The sequence below is a fragment of the Macrosteles quadrilineatus genome, unplaced genomic scaffold (genome assembly GCF_028750875.1).
Source record: "Macrosteles quadrilineatus isolate MER2022 unplaced genomic scaffold, UCM_ALF_1.0 Scaffold_2__2_contigs__length_208266976, whole genome shotgun sequence".
NCBI lineage: Eukaryota > Metazoa > Arthropoda > Insecta > Hemiptera > Cicadellidae > Macrosteles > Macrosteles quadrilineatus.
Genome location: NW_026542595.1, coordinates 13,368,789 through 13,387,319, shown reverse-complemented (window position 1 = coordinate 13,387,319; position 18,531 = coordinate 13,368,789). Strand labels below are relative to the sequence as shown.

Genomic DNA, 18,531 nt, shown 5'->3' with positions numbered 1-18,531 from the left:
GGCCATTTACAAGAGTAACATTTAACCTCACTTCAAACACAAACAAATTAATTAACAAATAAACATCATGTGATGATCTTTACATATGATTTTTCTTTTATGATCCAACAAATATAATCAATACGATGCAAGTTAAGAAACAAAATCCTATATATGAAAAAATTTTAACATTGAAGAATATTTAACACAAACATCAAGAGGAGGATAAATTAAACAACCATAATACAAATTTTTTATATATATATTACAAAACTCCATGACCAAAGATTATTTTACTATACATTTTAAGAAAAAAGAAAAATCATATGTAAAGATCATCACATGATGTTTATTTGTTAATTAATTTGTTTGTGTTTGAAGTGAGGTTAAATGTTACTCTTGTAAATGGCCTAAAGGTCGAAACATGTAGAGTTTTAAAAATAAAAAATAATTTCAGGGTACTGAGTTATGCTTTCTTTATTATTTATAATAGTAGCCCTTTATCTAAACGATTATGTAATTATCTAAAAATTTGATGACACTATCAAAACCTTGAAATACAATTATTTTGTTTGTAATTTGCTTTGGTTTTAAGCGTAGCAAATCCTCTAATTCAATTCTGTATTCGTATGTGTATGTCTGTTGGTAACGCATTAATGTCCTCATTTCTCAGTGTTTTGTGGAAAAGACAAGAGCACCTTTGTTAATGAAAATTTCAATCCGAATAAAGTGTGCAGTAGTGAGGTTGAGGCAGTATTTTATTTTAACTACTTTTAACCAGTGTGAAAAGTAACTTTCAATCACAGGCCTACCTCAGGGCTATGCCTCATAGATCTATAAAGCAATTCCTTTTATCATTAGATATAAAATATGGACTAACATGATTGGCTGACATTGAATTTCGAAGCATTCGTTTTGGCTTGAACCTGTCAGATGTTGTATTTGCAAAGGTTTATATGTATTCCTATACAGTAATAGTTCTGCCAGCATATCTGGAAAAATGCACACTAAATATGCAAACCAACTCCTGTTCTGAATATAAGAAGGTTTCAACTCACTACGAGATTCCCGTACGTAGAACTGGCACACAGCTAGTAGGAAATAAATGTGATATTTTTAAGGAGACATTTTAGTGTAAATACAATCAGGCAAATGGAAATTTGCTTAGTCTGCAGGTTTGCTGCGGCGGGGGTATTTTGTTGTTTCTGATTTCCTTACTTATTTATATGAGTCTGAGAGGGTTTAATTTTGATTTCTTCTGTAAGCCAATTATTTTTGGTTATTAATGTTTTTGAAAAAGATGATTCAAAGTAAGAACTGAATGTTTTTTGAAGATATCAAATCAAATTTATTTTCTACTGGAGCTAAATAAACATCATATAAACATCAAATGATCTAGTGTATCTTCTATTATAGTGATCTAGTGTACCTTCCTTTGTGGTTATTTGGTGTACCTTTGGTTGTGGTTATTTGGTGTACCTTTGCTTTGTGGTGATCTAGTGTACCTCCTGTTGTGGAGTTTTGGTGTACCTTCCTTTGTAGTGAATGGATATACCTTCTGTTGTGGAGATTTAGTCTTCAGTCATTGCAACTGAGCGGTAGTTCCATGCATTCTTTCAATTAGGTCGACATGGAGAGTTTCTGTCGCGATTCTCTGAAGGGATAATCATTCAAACTAAACAGATAAATACGAATTAATCTGTAGGGATGAAAATTTATCTGTAGGGATCGTACCTCAAAATTCGTGTAACCGAGCGGTCAGACATGTTCAAAGCAGACGCTTGTTTTTGGGGGGCCTAAGACGACTGTTTTCCACAGCAGCATGAACTCTATCAAATAGTCTCGCGTACGATCTGAATTTAGACGGTCAGCTTCTTTTTGAACGGAGAAGCTGTTGTTCTACTGTTAGTAACCCACCTCACAATTGTGTTACGCGATGGAACTTCTCCAAGTCGCCCTAATTAAAAGTCCTTGATTAGGGTAGGATGCTTACTAAAATATGTAGGCCTACTGCGACATCATTGTCATTTTATTACTGTAGTTAGTACTGTTATCCACAGCTACGAATTCCCAGTATAGACATATAGTTAACCTGTATCATAAAGTACATTATTTATCTAGTGTAAATTGGATATCCAAGGAGGGAGGCTATAGCCCCTCTTACTCTGTGGAATCCCCACTGCAGGCTGTGATCTATATGTTCTGTCTAAGTAAACTTGCTGTCAACAATTATGCCATGAAATTTGGTTTTGCTTGCTTCTGAGATACCAGAACTTGTTGCAAGAACTATTTTTACCAGCTAAATTACACAGGAATGGTCTGTAACAATTTATATTAGGATGAACTAAAAAGATTCAATCTGAGAGTATTTGCTGGGTGTCAAAATGTTTGGCACAGTAAACATTGGAAACAAAACATTGAAGCTCAATGTGCAAATTTGTATTCAACCATTAACAGTAAATTTGTATCTAATATAAAGCAAAACATAAAGATATATTTGATATTTCAGAGGTTTATGTTTGTCTGTGGGCTGAGTGTTCTTATATGACTGGAGAAGCAAAAGAGATTCAACGACATGTCACATATCACTCCTACCACACCAAGCTGAAAAATATCGGTGAAAAAATCGCTCAAGAGTGGAAACTTCCTGTAAGTATGATCAATCTATAGTAGATATACAAGCTGTCGGTTATATCTTAGCCATCATTAGTAAATCTTAAAATATGTCATACATTTTACAGAAAAAAAAATACCTTACCTACTTTCTAGTGACCATGAAAAACATCAAGTATTATTGCTAATTCAACCTGACAGCCAAATTAAAAATAAAAAACATGAACCATATGTTTCTCTTATTAAACATACATTTATGAAGTTAAAATTATGATAAAAATATCAGCAATCTGATACATACTTCCTCCCATTAGCTTGCCAACAACCCTTATCATGGACAAGCAGTAGGAGAAAATATTGTATTTTATGGGTAAAATCATAAAAGTAGCAATAACTCTTAAACCATATTTTTAGAGCAAATGTGGTTGTAGCATTCTGTTTAGAACTGTAAGAACCTTAAAATACTAAACTAAATCAAAATTGGTCAAGCTTTTTTTAATAAAATATTTTGTTATTTAATGGTTTTATTTGTGGATTATGGGAAAATCAAATAGCCTAAGTAAAAATAACTTTTGAATTGTAATTTTTACAATTTTTAGACAACTGAAGATGTACGGGCCGGATTTTTACCCCCAGATTTTTACCCCCGGATTTTTACCCCCCGAAATTTTACCCCCAGATTTTTACCCCTGGATTTTTACCCCCCAGAATTTTACTCCCTGGCCGATTTTAGAAATTTAATGATTGATTTTCTTATTTCTGTTTTTAATTAATTGTAAACATTTCATTATTTAGTAGCCTATCTTTATTTATTTATTTTGTAAAGAAATGTTCGAAACAATTATCATTCAGTTGATTGTTTATACGTCATATTAACCAACTGTTGGCTTCAAAGATCGAATCCTAATACTAGAATCTCAAAATTAAAATTAAAAACCTGTTCGACTAGTTAATGTTACAAATAAATTAATATAGGCTACTGTAAGTGTTTGAAGATAAAATAAAACCAAGATAAGATCAATCCTGTTTTAATAGCAATTTCCAAAAACTCATCACATAAACAAAAACAAACAAAAAGTCAGCTGATAAATATTACAATTAAATATGGTATTTAAAGACAGTACAACACTTCCCCCTTAAAATTAACCTGAGCTCTATTAATTATTTTGTTGTATATCGTCCCTGTCATCGGTGTAGAACTCATGCAGCTCTCCCTTTCATTAACTCTAACTTGAGTCCTCGTAGCTCATCCAACAACCCATTACATTCTTCTAGGACTCGCTTCAACCGAATATCTACTGACCCATATTTATGTTGTAGGACATCTTCTAGTTCTTCTAGAGTTTTCTGCTCTTCACCTAGTTGTTCTTGAACTTTCTTCAGAGGTTTGGTATTCTTGTGTTCTTTCAACACTTGAAGATGTTTCTCGAAATCCTTGTATTTTTCCTTGGACATATCACTCTGGTACTCTACTCTAGCCTTCTTCACACTGTCCAGATGTGCTTTGGTCACCACAGCTTTGCGGAACTTCTCCTCACATTCCCTTGGATCAATACTGGCAACTTGCATGCTATTGACCTCCTCCATAGAGTCCTCAGAAGTACAATTTGACGATTTATAGCTGTTCTTTGAGCACAGCTGAGATCTACTATTGGTGGCGGAGCTAGCTCTATTTGGAGTGGAGTATACATCGTGGTTTTTAAAGTTATATTTGCTGTAAAGCTGGTGACTTTCTAGTTCCTTCGTCCTAATTTCTCTAGCTTCATCTCTCGCCTGTCTCTTGGTGGCCAATCGAGTCTCAGGCTCTTTTGATATCTGGTCGAGTGCCGGGTGATTAAATCCCTTCCTATCGTGGTACCGGCCTCCTGTCAATGACTTATTGTATTCCACTATGTTTCCATCCTTCTTAGTTCTGTGGTCATTCTCTTTCTGAAGCTCAATGTTGAATAGTTTCAACCATTCCCTTCCAAATACACTGTCTACATTTCCCCGAATAACGTATAGGTTGCCCACAGACATCTGATCTTTATAACAAATTTTGACTGTTGCAAAACCTACGGGGCGAATCATTTCTCCTGTATATGTCCCTAACCGTATTCTTGTTCTATTTAGAATCTTTTCTGGAAATAATTTTCGAAACAGATGTAAAGGTATTGTACTGACCGCAGCACCAGTATCCAACTCAAAATAGTTACGCTTGTCATCAATGGTGCATTCTAACATAATTTTCTTCGGCCTGTTGACAGCTTCTGGTTGATAAATACTATCACACAGTTTAGATAGTTTACTACTTTTTTTCTGCCTATCTACAATGGATAACATAGACATGAATGGTACATTTTGACACTCACCCTCATCGTCATATTCATTATCTGGTGAAGCGTCGTCAGTTTGTAGCATGTTTTGCTTCTTTCTCCAACAAACTTTGCTGAGATGTCCCTTTCTGTCGCAATTCCAACAATTTGTGTCTTTAGGAATTTCACAGATACTAACGTGATGGTTTCCTCCACACCTGAAACAAGCTGTAGTCCACCTTCTTCCTTGCGAATATCCAGTGTTCCTCCTTCCTTGAATCTGAAATTGTTCTTCCACTTTTGAATACAAATTTGATTCTTGGATTTTTGCAGTTTCACTTTTGATCTGTTCAAAGTTACTAGCTATTTCAATACACTGGTTAAAGTTTTTATTTTCATGAATTTCCATTAATCTTGACAACAACTTTTCATCATGAAGCCCCGAAATAAACTGCTGCCGCAAGTGGACGTCAGTTGTCGAAGAGAAACATTGTGGACATTTGAAATCACATTTACTGGCTAAGTTTTTTAGGTCTTTGGCAAAACTACCCACAGATTCAGAAGGTTTCTGGACTCGTTTAGTGAATTTGTGTTGCTCCGCGATAATACTACCTTTAGGCTCAAGTAATATTTGTAAAGTTTCACACAATTCATTGTAACTTTTATCTTCTGTATTAGATGGGCTTAGGCTAATCCTTAGATCATGGAATACTTTAGGTGTTAACAAATTTATCAGATACTGCTTTTTCTTTACTTCTGATGTGATTTCATTTAAGTCAAAAAAATTATCTATTCTCACCATGTAGGATGTCCATGTCTCATTGTCTTCATCGAATTTATCAAAATTAGAACAAAACATTGGTTTGTTCGGTATCACTATGCGTTCCTCCTCTAGTTCCTGATGTTTTCTACCGTTCTTCCTCATCCTCGTCGCCATTGTAAGTGTTTGAAGATAAAATAAAACCAAGATAAGATCAACCCTGTTTTAATAGCAATTTCCAAAAACTCATCACATAAACAAAAACAAACAAAAAGTCAGCTGATAAATATTACAATTAAATATGGTATTTAAAGACAGTACAGCTACTTAATAATAAAATGTCTACTATTATAAATTAAAACAGAATGAAGATAAGTAATCATTCTCACTAATTTATTTATCTGGCCAGGCGGTAAAATCCGGGCCGTACACTCTAGGTTTTTATAATTTGATGTGTTCTGATTAAAATCACTACCGTGAAAATATATGTTTAATTCCGCGTTTAATGCATCGAGCTGATGTCGTGAAACTCAAAAGTTTGCGACCGGAATTCTACCCCCTGGTTTGTGACGTCATGTTTGCCCAGGGGGATGAAAATCTGCTACCCCGGATTAGTACCCACATACCAAAGTTAATCTAAATAGGACTACAGGGCCCTGTTTCATAAAAATACTAGTCTAGTAAATACTAGTACCGTATTTATTTACCTGTCCTACTAACTTGTGTTTCATAAACGTTTTTATACCGCCAGTATATACTACTTTTGTTTTACTAGTCACGTGACCAAATTTACAAGTTAACTCTTAACACTAATTTCTAACCTCAATCACAGATTTTCTGATGCTTAATAAAGGGTTTTAATTTTTTTTTTTTCATTTGATACTAAAAGTAAATAGCTGTAGAAAAGCAGTGTCTTCTTTTAATTAATATAGACATCATATAAGTAAAACAATCACATATTATTTATCAAACCGCTATTGTCGCCGCAAACACGGTCATTCATATAGCCGATTGTAGCCCTAGTTGCGGCATTCAACAGTTTGGTGGAAGTTGATCTGTTGCTGCCACATTTGCTGTGATTTTTATAGTTTTTTTTTCATTCTGACGTATAAAATTAAGCTTACTATGAGTAAAGAAAAGAAGGCTCAAATTTTGAAGGACATTTTGTTTGGAACGTTTTCAATACCCTAACCTGTTTTCAAATATTTGAACCCAAGAATATTTGGGTTGAAAACTAAGGATGGACGGGTCCCGAAATTTCGGGAAATTTTCGGGAAAAAAATATTCCCGATTTTCGGGACGGGAAATAGCGAGTGCCGATGACGCCGCTACCGCGAGAGATGTTCATGCTAGTTCCACGAACGCAGAAGGCGAAGTCATACTGACAATCTCGCCCAAACCGTGAGTCATACCGACGATCGTGCCGTGACTGCGAGTGATACCGACGAACACGCTGTTACCGCGGAGTCATACCAACGATTACGCCGTGACTGCGAGTCATACGGACGTTGGCGAAGTAACTGCGGAGTTATACCGACGATCATGCCGTGACCGAGAGTCATACTGACGATCACGCCATGACCGCCGGGTCATACCGACGTTGGCGAAGTAACCGCGGAGTTATACCGACGATCGCGACGTAACCGCGGAGTCATACCGACGATCGCGATGTAACCGTGGAGTTTTACCGATGATCACGCAGTGACCGCGGAGTCATAACGACGATCGCGCCATGACCTCGAGTCATACCGACAATCACCCCGTGACCGCGGAGTCATACCGACGATCACGACGTAACCGTGGAGTCATACCGACGATCACGCCGTGACCGCGAGTCACAAGTTTCTTTACCTGTAAATTTTTACCCAATTTTTTATATATAGATCAGTGCCACTGCCACAAATGGTAAAAATTGATTTTGTTTGTCTTGTTTGGTAACTGCAATACTCAATACTTTCTTTTAACATCCCAAATTTTGGATACATGTCAGTTTGGATTCCGGAAGGGACGGAGTACAACTGATGCAATCTTTAGCTTTCAATCAATCAATCAATCAATTCAATCAATCAATCAATCAATTTAAATATTCTTTATTCACAAAGATTAAACAATATGTCTTGAATAGCGTCATTAAACTAACATAAACCAAAAATTATAAACTAAATAATTAAAATCATTCACAAAGGATTTATATAGTAAAACTAAAAAAATGAGTGCTCTAACTTTAAAAAATCACAAAATCTTAGAAGGTTACGTCAGAGTAAAACTAGGTAGTATCTGGAATTCAAATGGTCGTTTTGAGATTACAATTTAAAAATTCTTTGATGGAATAAAATGGGTTTCTTATCAACAAGTCTTTTAGTAGGTTTTTGAATCTGTTTGTATTATTTTCTTTTTTAAGTGAAATCGGTAATTTTTTAAGAAATTTTAAGCCTGCATATGAAGGTTTTTTGGTATAGAATTCTAAATTATGTCTAGGAAGGTTAATTTGAAAGCGTGTGTTATATTTACTTGCAGTGGATAATAAATTAAATTGTTTTGCATAAATTATTGTCTCATAAATATACAAACTGTAAACTGTTGATACGCCCAATTCAGGAAAGATATTTTTAACTGAATCTGTTCTTTTTAATTTCATGATCACTCTAATAGCTTTTTCTTGTTTTATAAGTATTTTATCCAAATTTGCCTTAGTTGTTGCTCCGTAAATGGCGATTCCATAGGATATGTGGGAATGAATTAGAGAATAATAGATTATCCTAAGAGTTTCCAAGTTGCAAACCTTGGACATCAGCCGCAAGGCATGAATGCCAGATGATAATTTATTTACTACATAGTTTATGTGATTATCCCAAGATAGATTTTCATCAATAACCAGTCCCAGAAACTTTGTTTGGTTTACCTGATCAATTTTGTCGGTTTTTATAAAAATATTAGGTTCAAATTCTGTTATTGATTGTTTGGTTGAAAAGGATATTAAATTTGATTTTGTTGTGCTGATAAGCAGATTTCTTTCATCCAAAAACTTTTTTATAGAGAGGAGACTCCTGTTTGAGGATTTTTCAATAAATAAGAAAACAAAACATTAGAGTCATCAGCATACAGACACATAGATCTATTACAGACCGGGATCATCTCTGGTAACCCCTTAATGTAACAGAGGAACAAAAGAGGCCCCAAGATTGATCCCTGGGGTACTCCATATCGTAGTGTCTGCCGCTGAGATCTAAAGTTTTCAATATATTTAGTATTTCTTTTCTCTATTACATAGTCCACTTCAACAAACTGTTCTGTTTTCTAAATATGAAGTGAACCACCGTAATTATTTTCCTATTATTCCTAATTCATTTAAAATATTTAATAGTTTACAATGTGAAACGGTGTCAAAAGCTCTAAGATCTAAAAATATTCCAACTACTTTATCACCATTATCTACTGAATTTATAATTGATTCTATAAAATCTATACCAGCTGTTATTGTAGATTTTCCTGGTCTAAACCCATGTTGTTCCTTATCAAACACTTTATTCGTTTCAAGGTAATTAAAGAGCTGAATATAAACAACTTGTTCAAAATTTTTTGAAAAAAACCGGTAAAGGAGATATTGGGCGATAGCATGATGTATCTGTGGTGTTTCCTTTTTTGAATATGGGAATAACTATGGCTAATTTTAATTTGGATGGAAAAATTCCTGAAATCAGAGAAGAATTTATTACATGTGCTAATGGTTTTAAAATATATGGTAATGATCTTTTAATTATTGTGATAGGTATTTCATCATACCCCGTTGAATATTTATTTTGTCTTTATTACCAAAGTCAGGTGCTCTTGACAGATCACAGGCAGTAGCTGGTCTCTACTGAGATCTGTCAAAAGCATTTGACTGTGTAAACCATAGCCTGTTAATACAAAAACTAAACTTTTATGGTGTGTCAGGCATGGCTATAAAGTGGATAACCTCGTTTTTATCAACGCGGAAGAAGTGTGCGGACCTACGGTTAATAAATCGGAAATCTGATTTCAAATTAGTCACAGAGGGTGTGCCACAAAGCTCAATACTAGGTCCACTACTGTTTTTGGTTTATATTATATTAATGACCTACCTTTGATTTTAAAGTCAAAATCAGTAATGTTTGCTGATGACATTTCAATTTTTTTCACTGATCATAGTAAAATTTTCATGCAACAAACAGCTGAACAAGATTTCCTTCAGCTAGAAAAATGGTTTGAAGCAAATGGTTTGGCGTTAAATAAAGATAAATCTCTTCTGATGGAATTCCAAAAAAACTACCGTACCAGAAATCAGACTCATTAACAAAATTAGATTTGAATCTTTCTCTAAATTCAGTAAGCTCAGTTAAATTCTTAGGCATCACAGTGGATCAAAAATTGACTTGGCAAAATCATAATGGTGAAGTTGTAAAAAAATTAAATAAAGCATATTTTATGTTCATTATTTTATCTAAATCTGTTGACATATCCACTCTCATGATGGTTTATTACGGTTATGTCTATCACTTGTTTAATTATGGTTTGATCTTCTGGGGAAATTCAGATAGGAGAAAAAAAGTTTTTAAAATGCAGAAGAGAATTATCCGTATTATTTTTGGACTTAAGGAAAAAAATCCTGTAAGAGTATTTTTAAAAATCACAAAATTCTTACTTTTCCCAGTATATACTCTTACTTACTCTCAGGGCCATGCATATCTAAGAAGATATCTGGCCACATATATATAATTTAATTTTGTACATAAGACAAAATTTATCAAATTTTCCAAATAACTCTGATTTTCACAACTATAACACAAGACAAAAGAATAGCCTTACATAACAATATACCCTAGACATAACACCTCCACCATTGAACATTCTCCATATTACTCTGGTATAAAATTGTATAATAGCCTGCCTAGCACCATAAAGGGTTTGACAGATTTTAAAAGATTTAAAACCAGTTTGTTCAAATTGTTGTCAGATAAATGTTGCTACAAGATTGGGGACTTTTTAAATTAGCTATTAGTATGTCAAATCAATAGTTTGTTGTAATGGTTGAACAGTAAGTAGTTGTAGGGGAGAAATTGTATACCTATAGATTATAGCTCTTAATTAATTAGTGCTGTAAATTTGCCAAATGTATAGTTATGTTTATTCTTGACTTGACACAATTCATGTATAGAAATGTACTTTTTGAATAAAGGATTTTTTGATTTGATTTGATTTTATTTAATGGACAGGATAAAATCCCATACTGTCCTGTCCCGAACTAAAAATTCAATCCCGTCCATTCCTATTGAAAATGGTTTGGTGATTTTATAATTTTGAGTCTACAAACCATGAATAATAAGCCTAAACGTTTATTGATGTAACATATAATTGCAACGCTGTTACAAGCAATGGAGAAGTAGGTTTTCAAGTATAGTAAAACATGGCCTAGGCGCTACGGCAGGGCGTAGCTCAGAGGTTTAGTTCTCACCTATCATGTGGTGGGTCCCTGGTTCGAATCCTCACCACTAACTATTCTTTTTATTCCATTAATTAAACTTTTACATGTTTTCCACTTTAATGACAGCGCCAATCAACATCTATTTTTTATTACTTTGAATAATGAATTCAGGATACCTAAATAAATTAAAAGTAATGTTTTTATGATAGGCAGTTCAGTCCAACACACAAGGATTTACATCACAGGATTTAAGCTATTTAGGGGGGAAGCAAAATAATAAACACCTAAACAAATTCAATGAAACTCTACTTTAAAATTTTCTTACTATTATTTACTATTAAAATGTCTTTAAATAAAACCGAGAGCCTTGGGTGTAAAATAATTTGATTAAGTTGCAATTGTGGGTACATTTTTGAAGATCTTTGTATGCAATACGATATGTTGTTTTAATTTGGTTTCGCTCAAAGCCTAATTTTTTCTCCGTGTTATTATAGCTTAATAGTTCATAAAACCATGAAATTTAACTCAAGTAAAAGTAAACTTTCAGACAAATTGATAACTTATAGAATTATTCTAATTTGGCAATCGCAATTGGCTCACGTTTGCAATCTCAGAAAAAAAATTGTTTTATGAGTGCTGAAATGATAATTAATTGCAATCGTGAGCCAATTTGCACTTGCAAAAAGAACTTAATAACTCATTTTTACAACGATGTCAGTAATGAAATATCACTCTTTAAAAAACTACTAGTCTACTACAAATAATACGGGTGTAGAGAGGTTGGTAGAAAATGGCAAGTATTTACCAGTGTAGTTTACAAGAGTAAAACTTTATGAAACACACTTGCTGTCAACACTAGTAAAAATCACTAAAGTAAATACTAGACTAGTATTTTTTATTTTTATGAATCGGGCCCCAGGTGTGGTAACTGTAGCTCTGTACACATACACATATAGGTATAGACAGATGCACACACAGACAGACATCACTACAAAAACCACTTTTTGGGGTTCAGGGGGGCCCAAAACCAATTTATCTACTCAAAACTGAAACTTGACTCAAATTTTGGCGAAAACAATAAACGTTCTCCATAGCTACCAGGGGTCTCCAAACTACGGCCCGAGGGCCATATCTGGCCCACGAAGGCATACTGGAAAATGGTAGCGGCAATACCCGTAAGTAAATGTTGCGGCCTAGTTGAAAACGTGATCCTCATTTTCGATCGCAGCAACTCAGCAAAACCGAGGTCGTCACAAGTTGTGGCATCACTCGTAATCGTCCTCCATGATCGCGGCAACTCTCACGAGCATATTTTTCGGTCTCGGCGATACCGCAATCGTCACTCATGGTCTCGGCAATGCCTGTAAGTAAATTTGGCATCCTCAGTGTAAACGTGATCGACATTCGTGATCACGTCAACTCGGCAATACCGTGGTTATCACTCACCGTTGTGGCAACACGTTATAAAGAAATGCAAATTATAAATGTTGCGGTCTCGGCGCTAGGCACGAGCCCGGGATTGTTTTATACATAGGTATTTTTTTAGCTTCAGGCTTAAGGGTTGCGGCACTATCCCTGGTTGTGATTAAAACCCGGGACCTCAGGGACCGAAGTCCCGTGCTCTAACCTCAAGACCAGCTTGCTCCCACTGTTACAGTTCTGTTTTGCGGTCTCGACAATAACGAGATCGTCATTCACGCTCGCGACAACTCAGCGATACCGTGATTTTCACTCTCGGTGGGTCTTGGCAATACCCGTAAGTAAATGTTGATGTCTCCATGATCATCATTCACGATCGTGGCAAGACTCGCAAGCATATTTTGCGGTCTAGCGATACCGCAATCTTCTGCAATCGAGACTACACTGTGAACATCTCTTGCGGTATACTTTGATGATCTCCAGTGATCGTGATTTACTCATGATGTTGGTCCATGCTGAATTAAAGTTTAAGTCTCGATGCCCAGGTTGGCTGGATATCCAGATACCCTGTTGAGTTATCTGTAGTCATGGTGTCTACTCTCCGGGAAATTCGGGAAAACCGGGAAAACTCCGGGAATTTGATCTTACCTTGAAATGTCCTGGAAAACTCCAGGAATCCACCCAAACCTCCGGGAATCCACAGCCCGGTCATCGGAATCGTCGGCTAACCAAACACTACAGCTTTTGTTGCCGAAATCGCGGGAGACGATTATCGGTGTCGCCGAAACCGCGAGATATTCTCACGGGTATTGCCGCGATCGTGGGAGACGATTATCGGTGTCGCCGAAACCGCTGGATATGCTCACGGGTATTGCCGCGATCGCGGGAGACGATCATCGGTGTCGCCGAAACCGCAAGATATTCTCACGGGTATTGCCGCGATCGTGGGAGACGATTTTCGGTGTCGCCGAAACCGCAAGATATGGTCACGGGTATTGCCGCGATCGCGGAAGACGATTATCGGTGTCGCCGAAACCGCGAGATATTCTCACGGGTATTGCCGCGATCGTGTGAGACGATTATCGGTGTTGCCGAAACCGCGAGATATTCTCACGGGTATTGCCGCGATCGTGGGAGACGATTATCGGTGTTGCCGAAACCGCTGGATATGCTCACGGGTATTGCCGCGATCGCGGGAGACGATCATCGGTGTTGCCGAAACCGCGAGATATTCTCACGGGTATTGCCGCGATCGTGTGAGACGATTATCGGTGTCGCCGAAACCGCAAGATATTCTCACGGGTATTGCCGCGATCGTGGGAGACGATTTTCGGTGTCGCCGAAACCGCAAGATATGGTCACGGGTATTGCCGCGATCGCGGAAGACGATTATCGGTGTCGCCGAAACCGCGAGATATTCTCACGGGTATTGCCGCGATCGCGGGAGACGATTATCGGTGTTGCCGAAACCGCAGGATATGCTCACGGGTATTGCCGTGATCGCGGGAGACAATTATCGGTGTTGCCGAAACCGCAAGATATTCTCACGGGTTTTGCCGCGATCGCGGGAGACAATTATCGGTGTTGCCGAAACCGTAGGATATGCTTACGGGTATTGCCGCGATCGCGGGAGACGATTATCGGTGTCGCTGAAATCATAGAATATGCGAACCTGTTTTGCCGCGATCGGTTGCCTGTGTTGACGAAACTGCAAGATATGCTCACCGGCATTCCCACGATCGCAGGAGATGATAGCTGGTGTCGCCTTACCTACTAGTTATACTGTTTTTATTTTTCTTTGGAAAAGTTTTGTTTTAAATTAAAATAATCATTAATAGTAAAAATAAATTATTATTAGCGGGTTGCGATTAGTTGAACGGGTTCCGATAGTAGTTCTTAAAATTTAGGAATTTGTCTTGATTTCTCCTGGAAAACTCCTTGAATTTTTCAAACCAGGTTTAGTAGACACCATGTGTAATATTCTCCCTAAAAATAACTGTTAATTTTAGCATTACACTTCATGTAAACTCATTGTCAATTATTCTTATCATCATTAAAATTAAAATTAAATTATCGGTCAAGTAAACTTAATAGTACATCAAAAAGTTTGCTTTTGTGTTATCCTGTGTTTTCATTAGTTAAGTTATACTTAAAAACATCCATTAAATACTAATATCTTGGTAAATATACTGTAAAATTAATTGATACTGATTTTCTTATAAATTCAAATAATCATAAGCCTATTTATGACTAATATTATGACAAACACAAATTTTATAGGTACCAATATAGAGTTAGTGTCGTTAGTGAGTCGGTGGCTCAGTCGATAGCAACGCGGACTTTGGGCCCAAGGCAGCGATGTCGTGGGTTTGGATCCTGGTCACTGCCGAAAACATTTTATCAGTACATTTCACCTTTGTACTGTACCGGCTCACTCCTTGCTTTGCTGTAAACGATCCACGCACGGGCGGTTAGTCTATGTGGACGGGCAAATGCAAGGTTAAAAGAGGCCCCAACCTCCCATAAGTTTGTTCAGAATTTGAAGGACTAAGCCATACTAAATTTTTATCAACATCGTTCGGGCCATTTTTGGGAAAATCCGATTTTTCCGTTATTCTATGGGGTTTTTATGGGAAAATAACATAATTTACAAAAACTTTTGAACCGTAATTTTTATAGAAATGGGATTTGTAGCATTTTGTTAAGAATATAAAGGACTATAACATACTAAATTTTTATCAAAATCGTTCGGGCCATTTTTGGGAAAATCCTATTTTTCTGTTATTTTATGGGGTTTTATGGGGAAATACCCATTACAAATCAAAATGTCTAAAAGATTAAAAAACTATCAAAATTGTAAGGACCATAACATACTATGTTAAATCAAAACCGGATTTTTTTCTAAAATCCTATTTTTCGTTATTTTATGGGGTTTTTATGGGAAAATAACATAATTTACAATAACTTTTGAGCCGTAATTTTTACAGAAATGGGATTTGTACCATTTTGTTCAGAATTTAAAGGAGCACAACATACTAAATTTTTATCAAAATCGTTCGGGCCATTTTTGAGAAAATCCGATTTTTCCGGGTTTTTATGGGAAAATCCCCTTTAAAAATCTAAATTTAAAAAAAATGAAAAAAATGCTTGGAGATACCATGGAGTAGAACCTACATACCAAATTTCATTGAAATCGGACCACAGGTGTAGTCCCTAGCTCTGTACACATCCAGCCACACAGACACACACACACACACACACACACACACACACACACAGACATCACTTCGAAAACCACTTTTTTGGGTCCAGGGGGACCCAAAACGAATATATCCATTCATAACACAAACTCGAAAATTTTGACGAAAACAATACTTTCTCCATGTACTATGGTATAGGGGGAGAAAAATAAAAAATAAAAAATTATGTGAGGTAGGTCAATTATTTAGATTAGTCACAGCATCATTCCCACAAAAACATAAAGAAAATAAGTTAGTCAAATGGTTATATAGCAGCAAGAAATGTTCAAACTTCATCGCTCAGCTCTCTTAAAAAACTACCCCTTTGTGGGTTATTTGGAAGGGGGTACCTTACTGCACTAAAATATTGACACTTATCCTCCAAAAATTTTCATTGTGGTCCTTAAATAAAAAAGGTTGGAGACCTCTGGGCTATATATATACTATAAGGGGAGAAAGTAACAAACGTTTGTTTGCTGTGTAATTTATATTTTTATTACACTAGATTATTTCACTTATTGTGAAACCCATGCTACTGTGCAAAGTTTTTGCCCCATAAACAAGCTACAGTCATCACTGGTTGAATTATGGAATTTCTATATCAGGTGAATTTGCCTTGACATCGAGGCTTGTAGGATATTTTATTTTTTGACACCTTGCATAGGCATGATACTTCAAGATTTTACCAGTGGTTTATGTTGGATTTACTCATAAGCTGAGATGTGTTTGCAGAACTGCTTGTATGGAACTGAGACAAGGAACCTCATTCCAGATAAGATTGATGGAATGGTTTGTGAATGGAAGGATTGTAGCAAAGAGTTCAACAATGTGCAGCTGTTTCTCTACCACATCCACATGCATGTAAATGAGAGCTTCATGACCTCTGATTCCAAACGGGAAAAGTTCAGCTGTAAATGGAAAGGTAGGTTGTTATTGACTTGAATTTATATATTACAACTATCCTAGAGATAGACCGGATTGTACTTTTATTTTTTGATGGTATGGTACGGGATTTTAGGGAAAAGATTTTTCTTCCCATTCTACAAAGAAAACTCAAGATTGTTCGAACATCTAGCATGATCGTGGTCAATTTTTCAAACATCTCCTACGATCTCAGGGACATTATCAGTGTCAACCGCCATGGTGACAACATCCTCAACATTTCTTGCCATTGTGGAGACATCATCGTCAATAGCGATCTCCGCAAAATCTCTGACAGTTTGAACCACTCCTGTACCCAAAAAATCCCAAACTAAATACACCTGAAGATCTAGAACATAATTTTCCTGAAATTTCAGAACCCGTCCATCCATGTACAAGTCCGAGATACATATTCAAATATGTACATCTTAGATAAGTTCTAAATAATTTTTACTACAAAGACATATTGTGCCATATAGTTTCTTTTAAAACAAACTTCAAACACACACACTGGAACAAACTCCCTCTCCCTCAAAAGATTTTTTAGATCCACGCGCATTTGCCATGCAAATTTGTTTTTATATAAAATATGGGTTGTCATCAGCTGGTAGTGAGTACCTCACCTGCCTCTTTCTAGGAACCAATTGAACATTATTTTGCTCTCACACCTCCTCTGCACAACCCCTATTGATCAGTTGAAACCTTAACACGTTCAGTGCGAGGGGCGGGAATTCTCGCCCCACAGTACCGGCGCCATTGGTGCGGGGTGGGAAATCACGTCCTTCACCAATGAAACAACCTTGCTTCAATGTGAGCTCAGCCATTGCCGGGGAACGTTGTAATTGTTGCCAGCCTGTATCGTAGAATGTGAGCTTTATTTTGGTGTAGGTTGGTACTAAACATTCCCGTAAAATTCCGTCTGGAAATGCTTTTGTCCTGTTTTCGGGTATTTTCTCTATTCGAGCCATATTACAAAGACTCTGGTTATTGATCCATGCAGTGCTGCTACCTATGGGTGTTTCAGTGAACTACGTCCTCCACTTTCGGGGTAATGCAGAACAATGACAACTGCTCTTTTATGATTCGTCTTACTGAGATATTTCAATGCCAATAGCGATCGCTGATTCAGTTAGCGTGCCGGGGCCCCGCCTGGGCCTCACCGCAGTTTAGGAGCGCCTGTATAAAGGTTTTCAGCAGAGAATGTGTTAAGGGGATATGGCAGTGAAATCATACTTTTTACCAAAAAAATTGTTTTTTCAATTGTTTGTTATTTTTATAATTTATAATTGAAAAAAAAAATACCTGTCAGAAATAGGACAAGAATTTGGGGTATTTAGGCTTTATTTAGAAAAATACAGAATCTGGCTTTGAAAAAGCCAGTCGGTCGACTTATTTCAACATAGGCTATAACATACTATGTAACTTTAGTTGTAGTTGATGGATTTTAATAATATAAAAATTTGATTGCAGGGTTTAATTTTCTCAAAATATTTGGGTACCATGACAACTATTGCATTATCCTACTAATATTATAAATGAGAAAGTTTGGATGTATGTATGGATGTTAGTGACAAGTAAACACAAAAAATACTGGTCGGATTGGGCTGAAATTTGGTGTGATGATAGCTCACATTCCTGATTAACATATGGGCATATTTTTATCTCAAAACTCCTTTCAGGCTCCGCCCCAGTGGCTCTAGAGTTTCCCATGTTAACCTTATGGATATTTACATTTAAAGAGAAGTACCTGGGGACCGAGCTTTGCTCGGAAAAAATCGTCAGTTCACTCTGAAAGCAGTCTTAGTATTGGAGATACATAAATCCACTCCCAAACTCCACACGGCTCGCCTTTACTACGTCCTA

The 18,531-nt window shown here is 36.4% G+C and overlaps 1 protein-coding gene across 3 annotated transcripts in view; it reads left to right on the top strand.

Moving 5' to 3' along the window:
• The window catches only part of LOC128987530 (histone H4 transcription factor-like), a 121,452-nt gene that overhangs the window by 71,862 nt on the left and 31,059 nt on the right, over positions 1-18,531 (top strand). For all 3 annotated transcript variants that reach the window (XM_054408417.1, XM_054408416.1, XM_054408418.1), the window contains 2 exons: positions 2,489-2,628; positions 16,480-16,669. In XM_054408417.1, the coding sequence (XP_054264392.1) occupies positions 2,489-2,628; positions 16,480-16,669 (330 nt within the window). The remainder of the gene's footprint in view (positions 1-2,488; positions 2,629-16,479; positions 16,670-18,531) is intronic.